The sequence below is a fragment of the Polychytrium aggregatum genome (assembly GCF_025602895.1).
Source record: "Polychytrium aggregatum strain JEL109 chromosome Unknown BJ171scaffold_10, whole genome shotgun sequence".
NCBI classification, from domain to species: domain Eukaryota; kingdom Fungi; phylum Chytridiomycota; class Chytridiomycetes; order Polychytriales; genus Polychytrium; species Polychytrium aggregatum.
The window spans coordinates 830,491-845,023 of record NW_026516212.1 but is presented as its reverse complement, the minus strand read 5'-3'; the positions used below and the strand labels follow the sequence as shown (position 1 = coordinate 845,023).

Genomic DNA, 14,533 nt, shown 5'->3' with positions numbered 1-14,533 from the left:
GGCTCGGGTTGAAAGGCGTGCGCTTCGGGGCTGGTCTTGGTTATCAACAGAGTGCGGGGGGGGGTGCAAGTATTCTCCGAGTCCGTCCCTGTCCAGCCGCAACGTCACCGCTTTCGCCCTCCCCTGATCTGTCCCCAATCATCATCTCATCATTCATCGCCCATCCCAACGATCTCCTCTCTACAAGCACCATCCAGAGATGCCTGACTCGGACGCCCCCACCTCGCCCTTCACGGCCGTCGAGCTGCGAAAGGCCACTGTCCTCGACGGGGCTTCGCTGTTCTCTGCCCAACTGAGCGGCTATATTTCCTCGACCTTTGGCGAGGATCCGGGCACCTATGCGACGCAGTTGCGCTCGCTCGAGAACCTGAGAGAAGATGCCGTCAACCCAGACATCCACACCTCCTCGGTCGACCGCATTCTGCAGTAACGTTGCTGTTCCAATAGCCGCTTGATACCCGGATTCACTCTCGGCGGATGGGATGGCATGGCTTGGTGGCATGGCTTGGTGGCTGGAGGAATCGAAGCCGCATCGAAATGCATTCGGGATGGATGGCAACATTCACCGATGCTGGTGCATTCTGCAGTTTGTCTCAGCCGCACCCGAAGCGATACCCAGTCCGTCCGATCTCCTGCCCAACTGTACTCATTCTGAAACTCTCGCTCATATTCCATCTTGCGCCGCTTCGATTGTGTCCCCCCCCCATGCAGATATCATGCCCAGCTCTGGCATCTGTCCAAAAAGTTTCCTATGGATGAGTACCATGTACGTACGGCTCTGGCTGCAGCAATCGGCATCTACCGGTGACAAACGATCGGCCACGGCCCTGCCCCCCGGTGTCCAATCTGCGAATGGCTGATTCGGCTGACGCTTTTGCCTCCCGCACTCGACTGGTCATCGGACGGCCCGATTGCAACCCCACACAGATCCGCATATGCTTCACTTGGGCTAACTCGCTCGGAAAGGATTCCAAGAGCAGTGAGTGACCAATCGAGGCAAAGGGATATCGCCCGGATGGAGGCCACTCGGCTCGGGCTGGCGACCCCAATCAGGATCTGTGATATGAAGAGTGACGTCGCTCGCTGCCGGTGCTGACTTCCGCTGCCGGTGCTGACTGTTGCCGCTACCCAGTATCGAGCTTCAACGTCGACTTTGAGAGGGCCTCTGTCGTCTTCAATCTTGGGGCTCTCTATTCCAAGCTCGGGGCTGCCGAGTCGCGAACGGCGATCGAGAGTGTCAAGCGAGCCGCCGCCTACTTTCAAGTAATGAAACGTCAATGCTGATCAACTGATGGATGCAAGAAAGTACGAGAGAGCTGGGACAGACATAGCATGCCTCTAACTGACCGGCCTGTTCTCTGGGCTTGCCACAACCATCGACAGAGTGCTGCCGGTTGCTTCCAGTTTCTGGAGCAAGCCATTTCGACCGAGTTCGCCAAAGCGCCACCATGCCCAGACCTCAGCCAGAAGACCTTGGGCGGCTTGGCCAGTCTGATGCTTGCTCAGGCACAAGAATGCGCCTGGCAGAAGGCACTGGGCGGTAAGGAGGAACCGTACATCCACGGCTGCATGGTGCTGGCGATAGTTGCCAGGAGCACAGGCTTGTGGCATCAGCGGACGATGTGCGGCCCATGAACCACTGTATCGCAGAGTGTCTGCGGCAGAGCCATTGAAGGATATGGACCAAGCAAGCGGCACCACTAATCGGCCCGGTGTCGTTTCGCAGACAAAATGAAGAACTCGATCATCTGCCGGCTGGCCAAGAAGGTCTCGGAACTCTACGAGCAAGCACACGATGCCGCCAAGGCCTCGGATGCCTTTCCGAATGTATGTTGCATTCAGATTCATCCAGCTCGACCGGCTCGCTGGCTGTGCATTTCCTTGGTTCTGTTTCTGTCGCTGGTCATCTCACTATTGGGCGTACCATCAATCCTCGGCTGCCTCATGCGCTTGCAATCTCACGCCCGGATTCTCCACCCAGAGCTGGCTAGCAACCTTGAGGGCCAAGACTCTGTACTTTTCTGCCCTGGCTCAGTTCCGAAAGTCCAAGGACTGCTCGGCTGCGTCTCAGTTTGGCGAGGAGATTGCCCGGCTCGAACTGGCCATGAAGGACTTGTCACGCGCCCTCGAGTCGTCGTTGCAAAAGCAGCTCCATGCCACTTTGGCAGAGGAATTGAAGGTACGAGCAGCCATGGGCAAAACGTCGTCACGTAGCAGCATTGTGCCGAGGGCCATGGCATTTTGACTTGGGGCTCCGATACAGCAAGCGCGACTAACAGCGATGCCTGTGATGGCTGTCGCTTTGGCAATTCTCTTCTGCAGAGTCTTCAGGTCGAGATCGATGCCGCCAAGAAGCGCGCCGAGAAAGACAATGATCTGATCTGTAAGTGATTTGTATTTGGCTGGCTACACACAGCGTCCTCGATTGAGAGGCCGATGGCTCGGCGGGCAATGCGGTGTCCGGGTGGACGAATTGACGCACCACTTGAGAATGGCCGGAGCATCACAGATGCCGTATTTGCGACTGACCTGAATGCCTCCTGAACACAGACATGCAGATCGTTCCTCGTCCAGATGCGATTGCCGCCATCAACGGCGCTCAACTCGCTCAGCCGACGCCGTTCCCCGAGCTGTCGTCCATCCTATCTCTCCCTCCGCTGTTTTCGTCTCTCGTTCCGTTCGAGGTGCACCAGGCAGCCTCGCTTTACACCCTCAAACGCGATGAAGTCATCAAGGGCATGCGTGAGCAATCCGAAGAGTTAGCCACTGTGATTAATGTGTAGGTTGCTTTGTTGGCTCGTGCACACCAGTCCGCTTTATGCCGACTCCAGAAGGCCAGATGACAAGTCGGCCAACGCAGTCGGTCAGCTTCCCTGCCATCAACCCAACTCCCATGGGCATCGTCAACTTGCACATACTTTTCTTACTCTCCCCCGCCTCTGCGTGCATCCGCATGGTGTTGGAACAGGACACTGGCATCGCTCAATCTCCCTGCTGCCGTGGAAGCCATTGATCTCCCCGATTCGCTTCCGCCGTCACTGCTGGCTCGATCGAAGGAGATTCGCGACTCTGGCGGCGTGACTTGTCTGCAGATGCTATGGAATCAGGTCACGTCTCTCCAGCAAACCACCAATGCGATCGTCACAAGTGTAGGTGCCCCTGATGTCTTTGATTTGGCGTGCAAAAGCCCGCTACTGCCACCTTCATCACGGCACTGTCGTGCTTCCACCATGGCTTTATTGCGGCTCCGCCATGACTTCACCGCGGCTGACTCTCGCTCAATTGGCGTCCGTGCCTTGCAACCGCGACCACAGATCGAAACGACCCTGGCTGAAGAAGAGTCCGATGATCAGACCCTTCGCACGCAGTATACCGGATATCGCTGGATGCAAGACCGCAAACCCTCCCGTGTTGCCACCGCAGGCTACTACGGCTCCCTCGTGGAGATGAAGGGCTCGCTTGGCAGCGCCGCGACAGCCAACAACCAGCTCCGTGACTACCTTGATGACGCCCTCGCACAGATTTATGCTCTGTGTTCTGAAAAGGTGGGCGCACTATCTACTACCCCACATTGTGTGAACGCACAGTTGTCCGTTCGGGTGCCAAGGGCTATGGCAAGTATGTTGAGTATTACTAGCACGGCCTGACCACGCGTTTGCCTGCTCAATCTCCAGGATCAGTTGACGGCCATGGTTCCTTCTGGTCGAGAGAGCGCCGCACGGATCAAGACAGATCCCTCGCTGGCGTCCCTCAAGCAAGCACTCTTGAGACTGCAAGTGCATGCCGGCCAAATCACAAAGTTTGTTGAGCAGCTCAAGCACATGAGAACCGACGATGATATTCTTCCAAAGCTCTCTGAAGCCTACACCAAAAAGTCCATCACCGAGTCCTTTGATGCACAACCGGTCTTTGACCAGGAGTTGAAGCGCTTCAGTCCTCTCCAGGAACAGCTCGCTGGGCTCAAGAGTCAGCAGCCACAGCTGCTGAAAACCGTTGAGGTAGATCAGTAGTCTGCCGAACGAAAGCGCAGTTGTTGCCCCTGCTGGCCATTCGTCGCGCTGCTGTAGCAACGGAGCGGCTTGCCCGACAACTGGTCGTGAATAGGGTGTTGACGGTGCTGTGATCTGGTCAACGATCTTCCTCCCAGGATGCAAATGCCAAGTTTGTACTTGCCAAAGGTTCCGATAAGGAACTGGAGACGAGGAAGCAAGCTCTGCAAAACTTGGACATTGCCTACACCGACTTTTGGAAGATCAAGGGCGGGCTTGAAGAAGGCATAAATGTACGTGAATGGACTATCTCTGCCGACTATGCAGTGAGGGAAGGGCGACCACGACAATGGCGGAGCGTGTATGACTGACGATTGTCTGCACTATGGATCTACTGACCTTATTGCCACTCGCACAACCAGTACTACAACGAGGCTCAGAGTCGCCTCGAGAAGCTCAAGAAAGTGATCGACGACTTTTGCTTTGCACGCCAAATGGAAAAGCGCGACTTTTTGGTTTCAGTCCAGGGCGGCGCTACTTTCGGCGGGGGTTCGGCCGCTGCAACAGCCCGTGCTGCAGGGCCAACCCAAGGCGTTTATTCCCTGGCGACGTCGGCTCTTCCTCCTGCGGGTATGCGCTAGATTTGTTCTTGCTGTTCTGTAGATATGAATTGTCGTTGATTCATCGACGGTCGGTCCAGGACTTTCATGCTGCCTCATCGACATTCGCTTGAACGGATATCCATCGGTGCTCACAGCAATTCAAATCCCTCTACCCGTTCGATAATTGTTTGTAGGCTCGGGTCTGTGGACTCCAAACGGCCCCACAGCCAACCCTATCCCAGGGGCGGCTACCCCGTCTGCTCCATCTGGCTCGTCGCACGTGCCCGGTGGATATCCCTCTCTGACGCAGCCCAGGCAGCGATAAGAAACCGAGGAGAAATGGAGAGCGGAGTACAACCCCTCTTTGCAGATGTCCCAGCCGAGTGAATAGGATGGATTATACAGCGCTTGGACACATTCGCCGTGTTCCCGGTTGTGCGCCGGTGGCGAGCTGACGAAATACAGTTGTCGTTCAACAAATCCCAGCATCTATGTGGGGTTGGCGCACTCTGGTTCCTGTGTGTGCACACGAGTGTCACGATCCGCAGCAGCTTCGACAACAGCACTGCTACACTCGGATGGTGATGTTGCGCCTGATGACACACCGTGGTCCAAAGCCTAAACTGACGGGCATCACTAGCTCTCGACTGGTCGGCACAATCAACGTGGATATCCTATCCTAACCCATCAGTTCATTCAGAAAATAGGACTTGGCATTGGGGCACTAATACAAGGGGGTGCGAATGCGTGAAAGACAGAGAATGGTTTGACAATCCATTAGGCAGTCTGGAGCCTCTCGCAGGAGGTCTAGTTTCTTCCGGTGCGGGTGACCACGCTGGTCTCGGGATACTTGATCTTGAAGGGCGAAGACGGGTCCAGGGGATCGCCCAAGAAGCGAACGTGGTGCAGATAGTTGAGACACTTCTCGACAACCTCCTCCAGCGAGGGACAGGGAGTCGGGTAGATCGAGCGGGTGTTGGCGTTGTCGATCTTGAAGGACATGTCCATCATGATGTGCATGAGCGGGAACAGGGCGTTGCTCTCGACGGCGGGATGGGAGTGGAATGCCTCTTTGAACTGCTCGCGGGTCTCGAACAGGATCGGCCAGCCATGGTTCCTGACAATCTCAAACAGCCGGGTCTCAGAGAGGACACTGTGGTGAGTGAGTGAGTGAGTGAGTGAGTGAGTGAGTGAGTGAGTGAGTAATCAGAGTCAGGATCCACCATCCACACCACAACATATCACACCATATCCACATCACACCACATCACACAGTCCTCACCTGTGCTCCGAGTCGCTGATGTGGAACACAAACTTGGACAGGGACTCCTCCGAGCCGGCAATCTCGGCAACCACCTTGGCGACATGGTCGACGGGATCCATGGTCATCGTGACGAGAGTGGCGTGCGAGGGAGCAACACCGAGCTGGATGCATCCCTTGACATATCGCCAGATGTAGTCATCAGAGTTGGACACTGGAGCGATGGAGGGTGTGAAGGTGTCAGTTGGTGTCAGTTGGTAGTGAGTACCACTTGATAATCGAGACCATCGATTCATGGCCAGTTCATGGGGACGAATGAGACATCTCCACCACATCATATCTCCATCACACCACATCACATCACACTCGACTCACCTCCGTATTTGCTGTCACCAGCAATGACGGCTGGGCGAATGATCGTCACCGGCACTCCCCTGGATCGTGCCTTGTTGACCAGCTGCTCAGAGACCCACTTGGTCTGGCCATACCCGCCAGAGATGTTCCAGGCCGAGTAGATCGTCTCCTCGAGCGGTTTGTCTGCCTTCTTGGCCATCGGGATCGTGCCGATGGTCGAGATGTAGTGCAGCGGCTTCAGGTGGTGGGTTGTGGCCAATCTCAGTGCTGTTGCCGTGCCGAGGACGTTGGGTCCCCTGAGTCTGTCATAGTCAAACAGCCAGTGGACCTCGGCGCCGTTGTGGACAATCATGTCGGTCTCCTCGCTGATCTGCTTCCATCGCTCGTCCGAGAGTCCCCACTTGTCCTGCGACAGGTTGCCGCACAGTCCAACGAGGCGAGACTTGAGGCTGTGGTCAAGGAAGGCTCTCTGGCTCGGATCGAGGACCAGCTTCTGAGCCGTGTTGATGATGCGCTCGACAGCCACCTGCTCGGTCGGGGCCCGCACGAGGCAGTAGATCTTGGCCCGAGGGAACTTGTGTGCCAGCTCAAAGCCCAGGAAGGCACCGAGGAAGCCAGTGGCACCGGTCAGGACGATGCCGCGAGGGTCCTTGGGATAGACAAACGGAGGGAGACCCTCGGCCGTCACACTCGCATCGTCGAGCTTGGCGGCTTCGGCAGCCAGATGGACGGTCGGGGGAATCATCGGTCTGTCGTCGAGGATGTCGACAACCAGCTGGGCGACATCAGTCGGTGTCATTCCGTTCGACAGCAAGATCAGAGGCGAGATCTCGACATTGAACTCGTCCTTGATGGCGAGGGACAGACGACCGACACTCAGCGAGTCAAAGCCGACGCCGCCGATGTAGTAGTTGCGGCCGTCGAGGGCGGGGTTGTCGATGATCTGGCTGCCAAGTGTGGAGATCTTGGCGGCAGTGCGGGACAGGGGAGTGTTGGCGAGTTTCAAACGAGGGTACTCGACCGACTTGCCGAACTGATCGACATTCTCGGCGATGCGCCTGAGCTTCTTGAGGTCGCGCTTGCCCGAGTCGTTGAAGGGGAACTCGTCGAGCTCGAAGCAGTTGTGGATCGGGAACTTGGCGACGTTTGTCAGCGCAAACATGTCCTCGGTCAGCTGCAGAAGCTCGGCAGGAGTGGGGTTGACCTCAGAGCCGCTTCTGCGGACAAAGAGCATCACGATCTTCTTCTCGGAAGTCTGGATGAAGGCACAGTCCGAGATGATCTTGGACATGTTTTCGTTCGCCAGCTCCTCGAGGGCGTTGAGGTCGACATAGACGCCGTTGACCTTGATCTTCTGGTCGAATCTGGAGGGTGATGGTGTGGAGTGAGGGAATCGATGGCGTGAGTATCCGGGATGCAGGAGTGGGATGTGTCCTCAGAGTACCAGATGTGCACTCGCCATCAATGGGAGATGCAACGCCCAGCCGTCGACCTCACCTTCCAACCACAGTGAACTGCTTCTCGTCAACCATCTCGACCCAGTCCATGGTGCAGACACGGGGCGAGCCATCCTCGAGGAAGCCGAACGAGGCGAGCTTGTTGTTTGGATCGGCATTGACAAAGTTGGGGTGGTTCTTGATGGGATGGTCCTTGTCGACGGCAAAGACGAGGACACCTTCCTTGGAGACACTCTGGTCGACGATATTGCCTTCCTCGTCAAAGAGGAGACAACGAATATCAGGTTTCATCAGCTTGTAAACCAACTTTTCTGGGACTTTGGTATTCTCGGGTGGAAGTCGGAAATACGAGATTGCACCAATTACTCCGGCCTAAGTTTCGATAGCGAGACAATTGTCAGCGCAAATAACTACACCAAACGCGACGGCTGTTCAGTTGATGTACCTCACTGGATCCATAGAGGGCTTGGATTTCAGCCTTGGGACAAAGCTTTTTGGCGCTCGCCAGGATCGGAATGGGGACAATTTCGGATCCAAGAACAATTCGCCTAGCATGATTCCACGTTGTATTTCGGTTCACAGAGAGCGCGACGTTGATGATCAGCTTCATTAGCGATGGAGTCTGCATTTCGTTTACCGAGCGGATTAGTATGTGGCTATTATCAAGTATACCATGAAGAGGGGCCGCACATCATCAACCCACCATATACAAAAAATGAAGCCCGTCTTCTAGCATTTTGATAACGCCCTTCGCTTTCTCGACGTTGTTTGCAGAGGGTGTCGGAAACCAAACTGAGCCCTTGACGTTGAATGCTACCACGAAATGCACCAAAGTCACCACGAAAGACGGTGCCTAATATCATGCAGGTGAGTTGAATGTTAAAACGTCAATCGGCACGATCCAATGGGTACGTTCGATCGCTGACCTGATTCAGGCCGATGCTTGTGTACTGAGATCCAATAGAGTATCGGGCCGCTGCTGCGCCGGAGTGGACAGAAATATATCTGAAATGGGAGTGAGTTGAGAGTCTCATCATTTCACTCGTTATGTCGCAGCTCCGGATGGCATTTTGCCGAGGGCAGAAAGGAATCACCTACGATTTGGGAATGCCTAGGATGCATGATTCAGTGAGAAGAGGATCTGTAAGTTCATTATCAGGATGCACCAAAAATCGCTCTTGCGACGCGGCCTACCTGTCGTGCCTGAAGTACAGCCATATGTCAAATAGTCAATGAGCTCACAGAGGTGGAGTGAGGGTGGAGGAGGATTATCGAGTGTTTCGATGGTGGCGCCATCCACAAATGTAACCCCGTCGATACGACATGGGGCGATGTGATGGAACAGAATGTATTTGATCGAGTGTCTGTAGAGAGAATATGATTACCAACAAACGCACTCGCTTGTCGGCCGATTACATCCTGAGCACGAGGACTGGAGCTGTAGTGCGGGCTGACCGACGACTTACCTCTCACAGAGGGCCTTTCGTGTTGTGGGGGGCCAGTTGAGGGCAAAATTCAGGGTTTTCCTTCCAGATGTCAAGGCGGTGTTCGGTCAGCACCACCACCCCCAAACCAATTTCACCGTCGGTGTGTGCATCGGCAACCAACTTATAATACCGCCGAAACGCCCACATCCCGGTTATTGATCATTTCAGACACATCGATCATTTCAGACACATCGATCATTTCAGACACATCGATCATTTCAGACACTTCGACACTGCGAAATCATGATACTTACTTGCCGAGAATCCAAACAGCGATTGAAAAGAACACCCAGTAGGCCTCGCCCTCACAGAAGGTTCCTATGACTTCGTGACCGTGGTCATTCCAGCCAGGAAGGGCTTTGAGTCCCTGCGCCAAGGAGTAAGCTCTCTTCCAAGTCTCGAGGTAGGTGTAGCGAACAGACTCGCCGCTCTCGTAAGTGTTGATGCAGAGGGCGTCGGGCTCCTCTTGGGCCATATTAATGAAGGCTTCGACCGGATGGACCCAAGGGCCGAAGGGATCGGCGGGTGGGGTCGCCTTGGAGCTCGCCTTGGACGTTCCGAACAAAGACGGGGTCGCGACTGGCCGGGCATTTGCGGCTTCGCTATCGAAGTCGACACCTTGGTCGTCGTCATCATCAGACTTGAAGCAGCATAGCAACGACTGGAGGCTCATCGTGCAGTGACCTGTTCCGAGGCGAAAGAGCAGGGTTTCGAAGCAGATGGGGACGAGGGGCGAGAGGCAGAGGGGCGAAGGGGCGAAAGACAGAGGGCGAATGGCGAGGGGGTGTGAGGCGGCGAGCTCTTGCCTTTCGCGTCAGTGTCTCCCCTTTTTGCCGCCCTCTGACAGGCCATCCTGCTGCCGGCATCGGTTGCCCCCTCGTTGTTCTGCGGAAAAACGGAAAGGATGCTGGCGACACTATTCGCTCTCTGGCCAACGCACGCACACAGTCGTAAAGCACGAGGTGGCCGGTCGACTTTCAAATCATCATGTCTATTATAACGCGGCTCCGGTTGATGCCCCCCGGTCTGCAGAGTCTGGCCAGACATCCGGGCTACTGCTTCATATGGCGTAGCGCCTCGGTTGCCTTCTGGACGACTTCGGGTAGCTCCCTGACTTTCTGCTGCACCTGCCCCTGCAGACGGTACAGCTCCTGAAAAGCGAGTGGGATCGCATCAGGACACATCCAAACATCAGAGCTATCGACACAGGGGTCTCTCGCTCCGCCAGATGTGGGCTCACTATTGATACCTTCGGCGCCAGCAGGATCTTGCCGCCAGCGCGGTGGCGAGTTGTGTGCTTCCAGAGAGAGGATTGAAGAGTCTCACTGGATGTTTAAGATCATGGGGCCGGGAATGAGCAGTCAGTAACTTCAGAGGCACTTGATCCAAACAGGTGATGGCAGCAATTGCGACGATGATGGCAGGCTGATTCGACTCAGAGCTGATCAACCCCGTAATGAACCCTTACATTTCGTCAACCTGCTTGGCAAGCTGCTGAACAAGTCCTGCCAGGTTCTCGCGTGCTTGGTCATGGCGGACGACAAGTGCCGAGGCCCTGTCGTAGAGCCCTGTCACCGATGTGATCACTGTCGAGGCTGCATCTGTTTGGTTGGCTAGCAACCCAAATGGAGCGAGAAAGAAGGAGGGGCATATACGTTAGTGCAGCACAGGACGCCGACTACTCACTTTGGATGCTGGCGTGACCAAACTGACAATGGTGGACCAAGTCTAAAAGGCTTCATATAGGCCCCGCGCAACGGTCTACCAAAGTGGCGGGTGTCACAAGCACTCCATGGGATCGTCTAATCCATACCAGGCATGCCGCCATTGAGGGCGCTGTCAATACTCTGCAGAAACACATCACTGCTGCTGAAGGTTGATGCTTCCGCCGAGGAGGGCAGTAACTCTGACGAGTTGATCCAGGACTGGAGGTTTGGAAAGCGCGGAGCGAGTTTGCAGACCATGAGTCGACGGTTAAATCCACCAAGGCATCGTCGCTCTTCCTAGCCATGCGAATACCCACTCGACGCTGTTCAATCTGAGTTTTGCGCTCTTCGAGCTGACTGATGATGGACTGGAGCGTGTGGGATATTCTCCTGAACCGGTGCTTCTCAGCCTCAAGGGAAAGCGTCAGTAACTGCAAATGAACTTGCTGCTCCAGATACAGCCGCTTCACTTGCTCGTAATCTTTGTACTCCTGTTGCAGCTGCGCTTTCCTCATCTCGTAGTCGATCTGCAAGATGGGCTGATACGTGCTCTGGTGGGCGAGCTTTTCGGACCAGACAGGCAGGCAGCGTGCCTGAATAGTTTTCTCGATCGTGCTGGCCAGATCGTGACTGGCTTGGATATAGTCCTTGGATTTACGTTCGCTTCAGACGCGGCAGTAAGGTTGCTGGTTAGACGGCTGGAAGTTTCGAAGCACCATGATGCATCGCGATGTCTTTTGGTGCCTCGTATGGTGGCGGCGATTGATCGGCTGCATCTCGCGCGCTTACCAGACATGGGCCACCGGGAATCCAGTTTGCAGGCCCCTCTGAGTTTCTTCCTGGAGTACTTCCAGCGTCGTCTTGGCTTCAATGAGCTTGAGCTGTGAATCGAGCAAGTTTTGCTCCGTGCCCGTATATCTGTGTGTGGAAAATAGGGTGGTGGAGGTATGAGTAATAGATTCTGCGCGCTTTCGTTAACAAGAGGAGATGGGGAGGGAGTATCGGATGCATCGGCTACTGCACATGTCAGTGACCCTGTCTTGAAAGGCATCCGACGAAGCTGGTCCGGTGTTACTTACAGCGACTCCAGTCGGGCAAGTTCGTCGCCAAAACTGACTGGAACGACGGCCGGCACCAGAATGGGCGAGTCAGCACTGCGGCCTCCCACATGAAGCGCTGAGCGGATAGGAATACTAGTTCTTTTGGGATTGTCTCGAATATGAGACGTTGCGGAGAATCGCTGATGTCTATACTGCCACAGGGATGGGGTGTCATTCCGACTTACGATTGGCGGCATAGTCGTGGGTGTCTTCGGACATTGGCATCTGAGATTAGAGGTAATCACAGGTGAGAAGGTGAGTCCGGATGATGCTGGACATGCGGCTCGGACTTGAAGTAGTGGCGATCGAGCTCGCCAGAAGTATACCGTGTTGAACCACGACTCGCATAGGTCCTCGAGATCTTTGGAGAGCTGTTCGTGCTCGGCGATCAGTGCACCAAAGTCCTCGATGGCGTGGTAGAAGAACAGCGAATCGCGCTTGTCGTCGCCGTCTGATGGAGATGTCGAAGCGAATGAGTATACATATCGTTCGCGGCAGCAGCTCAAGCATGCCGGGAGAAGAAAGTCACCGAGAAAGAGGGAATAAAAGTATAGGAAGCGAGCGGTTCTTACCGGCCGAGAGGTGCGCAAGGGTCTCGGTGAGCTCGTTGATGGTATCGTGGATAGTCGAGTCGACGCTGATCGAGATCCGCTCGATTTCGGCCGCCTCGCTGGTCTCGGATTCATGGATCTGCCGCAGCGCCGACTCGGTCAGTCCAATCTGGCTCTGCAGAGCGGCTTTGGTGCAGTTCAGCCGCTCCTGTTGGGCCGTCAGTCGACCTTCGTGCTGCTCGAGCCGGGTCAATTGGGCTTGCAGCTCCTGGAGCTCGATTCTGCAGGGCGAGAGGGTGGCAGGGTGTGGATGTCGCAATGGTAAGCCGATCCCGCCATTCCCGATTGACATTGGCAAGCGCCGACGCACGAATATCGCATAGCGCAGGTCCTACTCTATCGCTTGTTCCGAGTCGTTGGGATCTCCATCGACACTCAAGTCAAAGTCCCGGGCAGACTGCTTCAGTTTCGCCCCCCCCCGTGCGCCCAATGAGATAGCAGATTGTTAGAGCCAACGCAGCTCAAACAGAACATGGCCGACGATGCGATGGGAAGCGATTCGGCAGGCGATCGAGCGCCGGTTGTTACCCGAAAGGAGTCGCTGCCGGCCTCCCACAACAATCTTTCCGGAAAGGTGCCAAACCTCAATGTCAACTCCGAGCATGTCCCGAACTTCTCGCAGCCTTGGATCCAAATGATGCCGAGGGCACCGCCGGCAAGTCCGAGGAAGCCATTGAAACGGAGAGCCATCGATATCGAGGTCATTGAAACGGAAAGTCGTTGATAACGGGAGTCGTTGATATCGAGAGTCGTTGATGCAGAAGGCCAATTAGCTTGTTAGTGTTCGGGTCCAGGCTGCTCCATTCCAAAAAAAAAAGGGGGGGGGAGGGCTCCTCTTCGATCGGGCAGATCGCTCGTCATCACTCTCAGGCCTCATCACCCAGGGGCCCGATGATCCCTGCCTCAAACCGTCGTTGATGCGTCAGCCCACCCATAGGTCCAGTCCACCGCCAGCGGCACTCTGAGGGGACTTACGCTTCGACTTCCTCGAGCGTCAGCACGCCATAGCATCCCGGGTCGCTCAAAACTTGCAGCACCCAGTCGAGAAATCGCTCGGCTCCGCGGACTTCAAAGATCCACTCGAGGATTTCGACGAGGCTCTCGGTCGTGGTAGAGGCAGCCGAGGTCGATTTGGGGTCCGGGCAATAGCCGATCTGCTCGAGATGCTTGGCGAGCCGGACCGCCGGGGGCGACGTATGTGTTGCAAGCATAAGAGAGAGTGAGGAGAGGGGACAGGTCGAGCGAGCGCTTGGGTTGTGAGGACAGAACGAAGACGAGTTCGCCATCATGTCTCTGTTCCCATTTTGGGGTCACGCCAGCGAGTCAGCCGGCCAATCCGGCAGCCTCAGCGACCGGAGAAAGCATGCGCACCGAGAGTAATGATGTACGGGCAGGCGTTTACAGGCGATCCAATATAAAACGGGACACCCGGGTTTTTGACCATTCATCGAATATTTTGTTACCCAATGTTATCGCGCGCTGGCCATGACCATTCGCCACACATCCGACTTTCGCACCGCCGCATTGCGATGCTACGCCCTCATCCATAGCCTGCGTAAGGTCGCCTCCATATTCAGTGTGTCCAAGAGCACCATCCATCGATGGCACCGAGGATGCAAGCTGGATGACCCATCCCGGGTCCCAGCTCGCAGATCCACTTTCTTCGAGCAGGCATGTCCAGTCATTCGCACCCTGATTGAACAGGACCCGTTCCAGACTGGTCCTGTGTTGCGATGCAAGCTCGAGTCCATCCTCCAGAGGAAAGTGTCGCTCTCACTCTGCCACACTGCCATCCACCGAGCAGGTCTCTCACACAAGAGGGCAACACACCTCTACATGTCCAAGCGACTGGATGAGCGAGTGGCACAGTTCAGGGACCAGGCCCGCTCCATCGACCCACGGCGATTCGTCTTTGTCGACGAGACAGGGATCAGACGAACCACCTTTCCGCTCTACGGGTACTCGC

At 55.6% G+C, this 14,533-nt stretch overlaps 4 protein-coding genes across 4 annotated transcripts; 1 reads left to right on the top strand and 3 right to left on the bottom strand.

Annotated features, from left to right (window-relative positions):
• The first annotated feature begins 43 nt into the window (after positions 1 to 43).
• BJ171DRAFT_496813 (BRO1-like domain-containing protein) lies at positions 44 to 5,049 on the top strand. Its single transcript, XM_053110229.1, has 15 exons — positions 44 to 426; positions 712 to 766; positions 928 to 979; positions 1,133 to 1,263; positions 1,384 to 1,540; positions 1,727 to 1,827; positions 1,982 to 2,179; positions 2,323 to 2,383; positions 2,551 to 2,779; positions 2,969 to 3,149; positions 3,315 to 3,545; positions 3,675 to 3,998; positions 4,148 to 4,282; positions 4,412 to 4,619; positions 4,786 to 5,049. The coding sequence occupies exons 1-15, from the start codon at positions 200 to 202 to the stop codon at positions 4,914 to 4,916; spliced, it is 2,421 nt and encodes an 806-aa protein (XP_052968820.1). The 5' UTR covers positions 44 to 199; the 3' UTR covers positions 4,917 to 5,049.
• Positions 5,050 to 5,239: 190 nt separating this feature from the next.
• Positions 5,240 to 8,967, bottom strand: BJ171DRAFT_18225 (male sterility protein-domain-containing protein). Its single transcript, XM_053106078.1, has 8 exons — positions 8,858 to 8,967; positions 8,590 to 8,774; positions 8,367 to 8,516; positions 8,109 to 8,285; positions 7,704 to 8,035; positions 6,228 to 7,570; positions 5,874 to 6,066; positions 5,240 to 5,744 (listed from the first exon to the last, which is right to left on the bottom strand). The coding sequence occupies exons 2-8, from the start codon at positions 8,698 to 8,700 to the stop codon at positions 5,399 to 5,401; spliced, it is 2,652 nt and encodes an 883-aa protein (XP_052968819.1). The 5' UTR covers positions 8,701 to 8,774; positions 8,858 to 8,967; the 3' UTR covers positions 5,240 to 5,398.
• Positions 8,881 to 9,895, bottom strand: BJ171DRAFT_18237 (uncharacterized protein). The gene is made up of 3 exons (XM_053106079.1): positions 9,405 to 9,895; positions 9,130 to 9,270; positions 8,881 to 9,027 (listed from the first exon to the last, which is right to left on the bottom strand). The coding sequence occupies exons 1-2, from the start codon at positions 9,821 to 9,823 to the stop codon at positions 9,216 to 9,218; spliced, it is 474 nt and encodes a 157-aa protein (XP_052968818.1). The 5' UTR covers positions 9,824 to 9,895; the 3' UTR covers positions 8,881 to 9,027; positions 9,130 to 9,215.
• A 230-nt stretch (positions 9,896 to 10,125) lies between these two features.
• BJ171DRAFT_496791 (uncharacterized protein) lies at positions 10,126 to 14,017 on the bottom strand. Its single transcript, XM_053110228.1, has 13 exons — positions 13,543 to 14,017; positions 13,151 to 13,190; positions 12,903 to 12,964; positions 12,529 to 12,788; positions 12,283 to 12,407; positions 12,142 to 12,181; positions 11,936 to 11,972; positions 11,646 to 11,774; positions 11,174 to 11,519; positions 10,964 to 11,075; positions 10,619 to 10,763; positions 10,400 to 10,475; positions 10,126 to 10,301 (listed from the first exon to the last, which is right to left on the bottom strand). The coding sequence occupies exons 1-13, from the start codon at positions 13,854 to 13,856 to the stop codon at positions 10,203 to 10,205; spliced, it is 1,785 nt and encodes a 594-aa protein (XP_052968817.1). The 5' UTR covers positions 13,857 to 14,017; the 3' UTR covers positions 10,126 to 10,202.
• Positions 14,018 to 14,533: the final 516 nt, after the last annotated feature.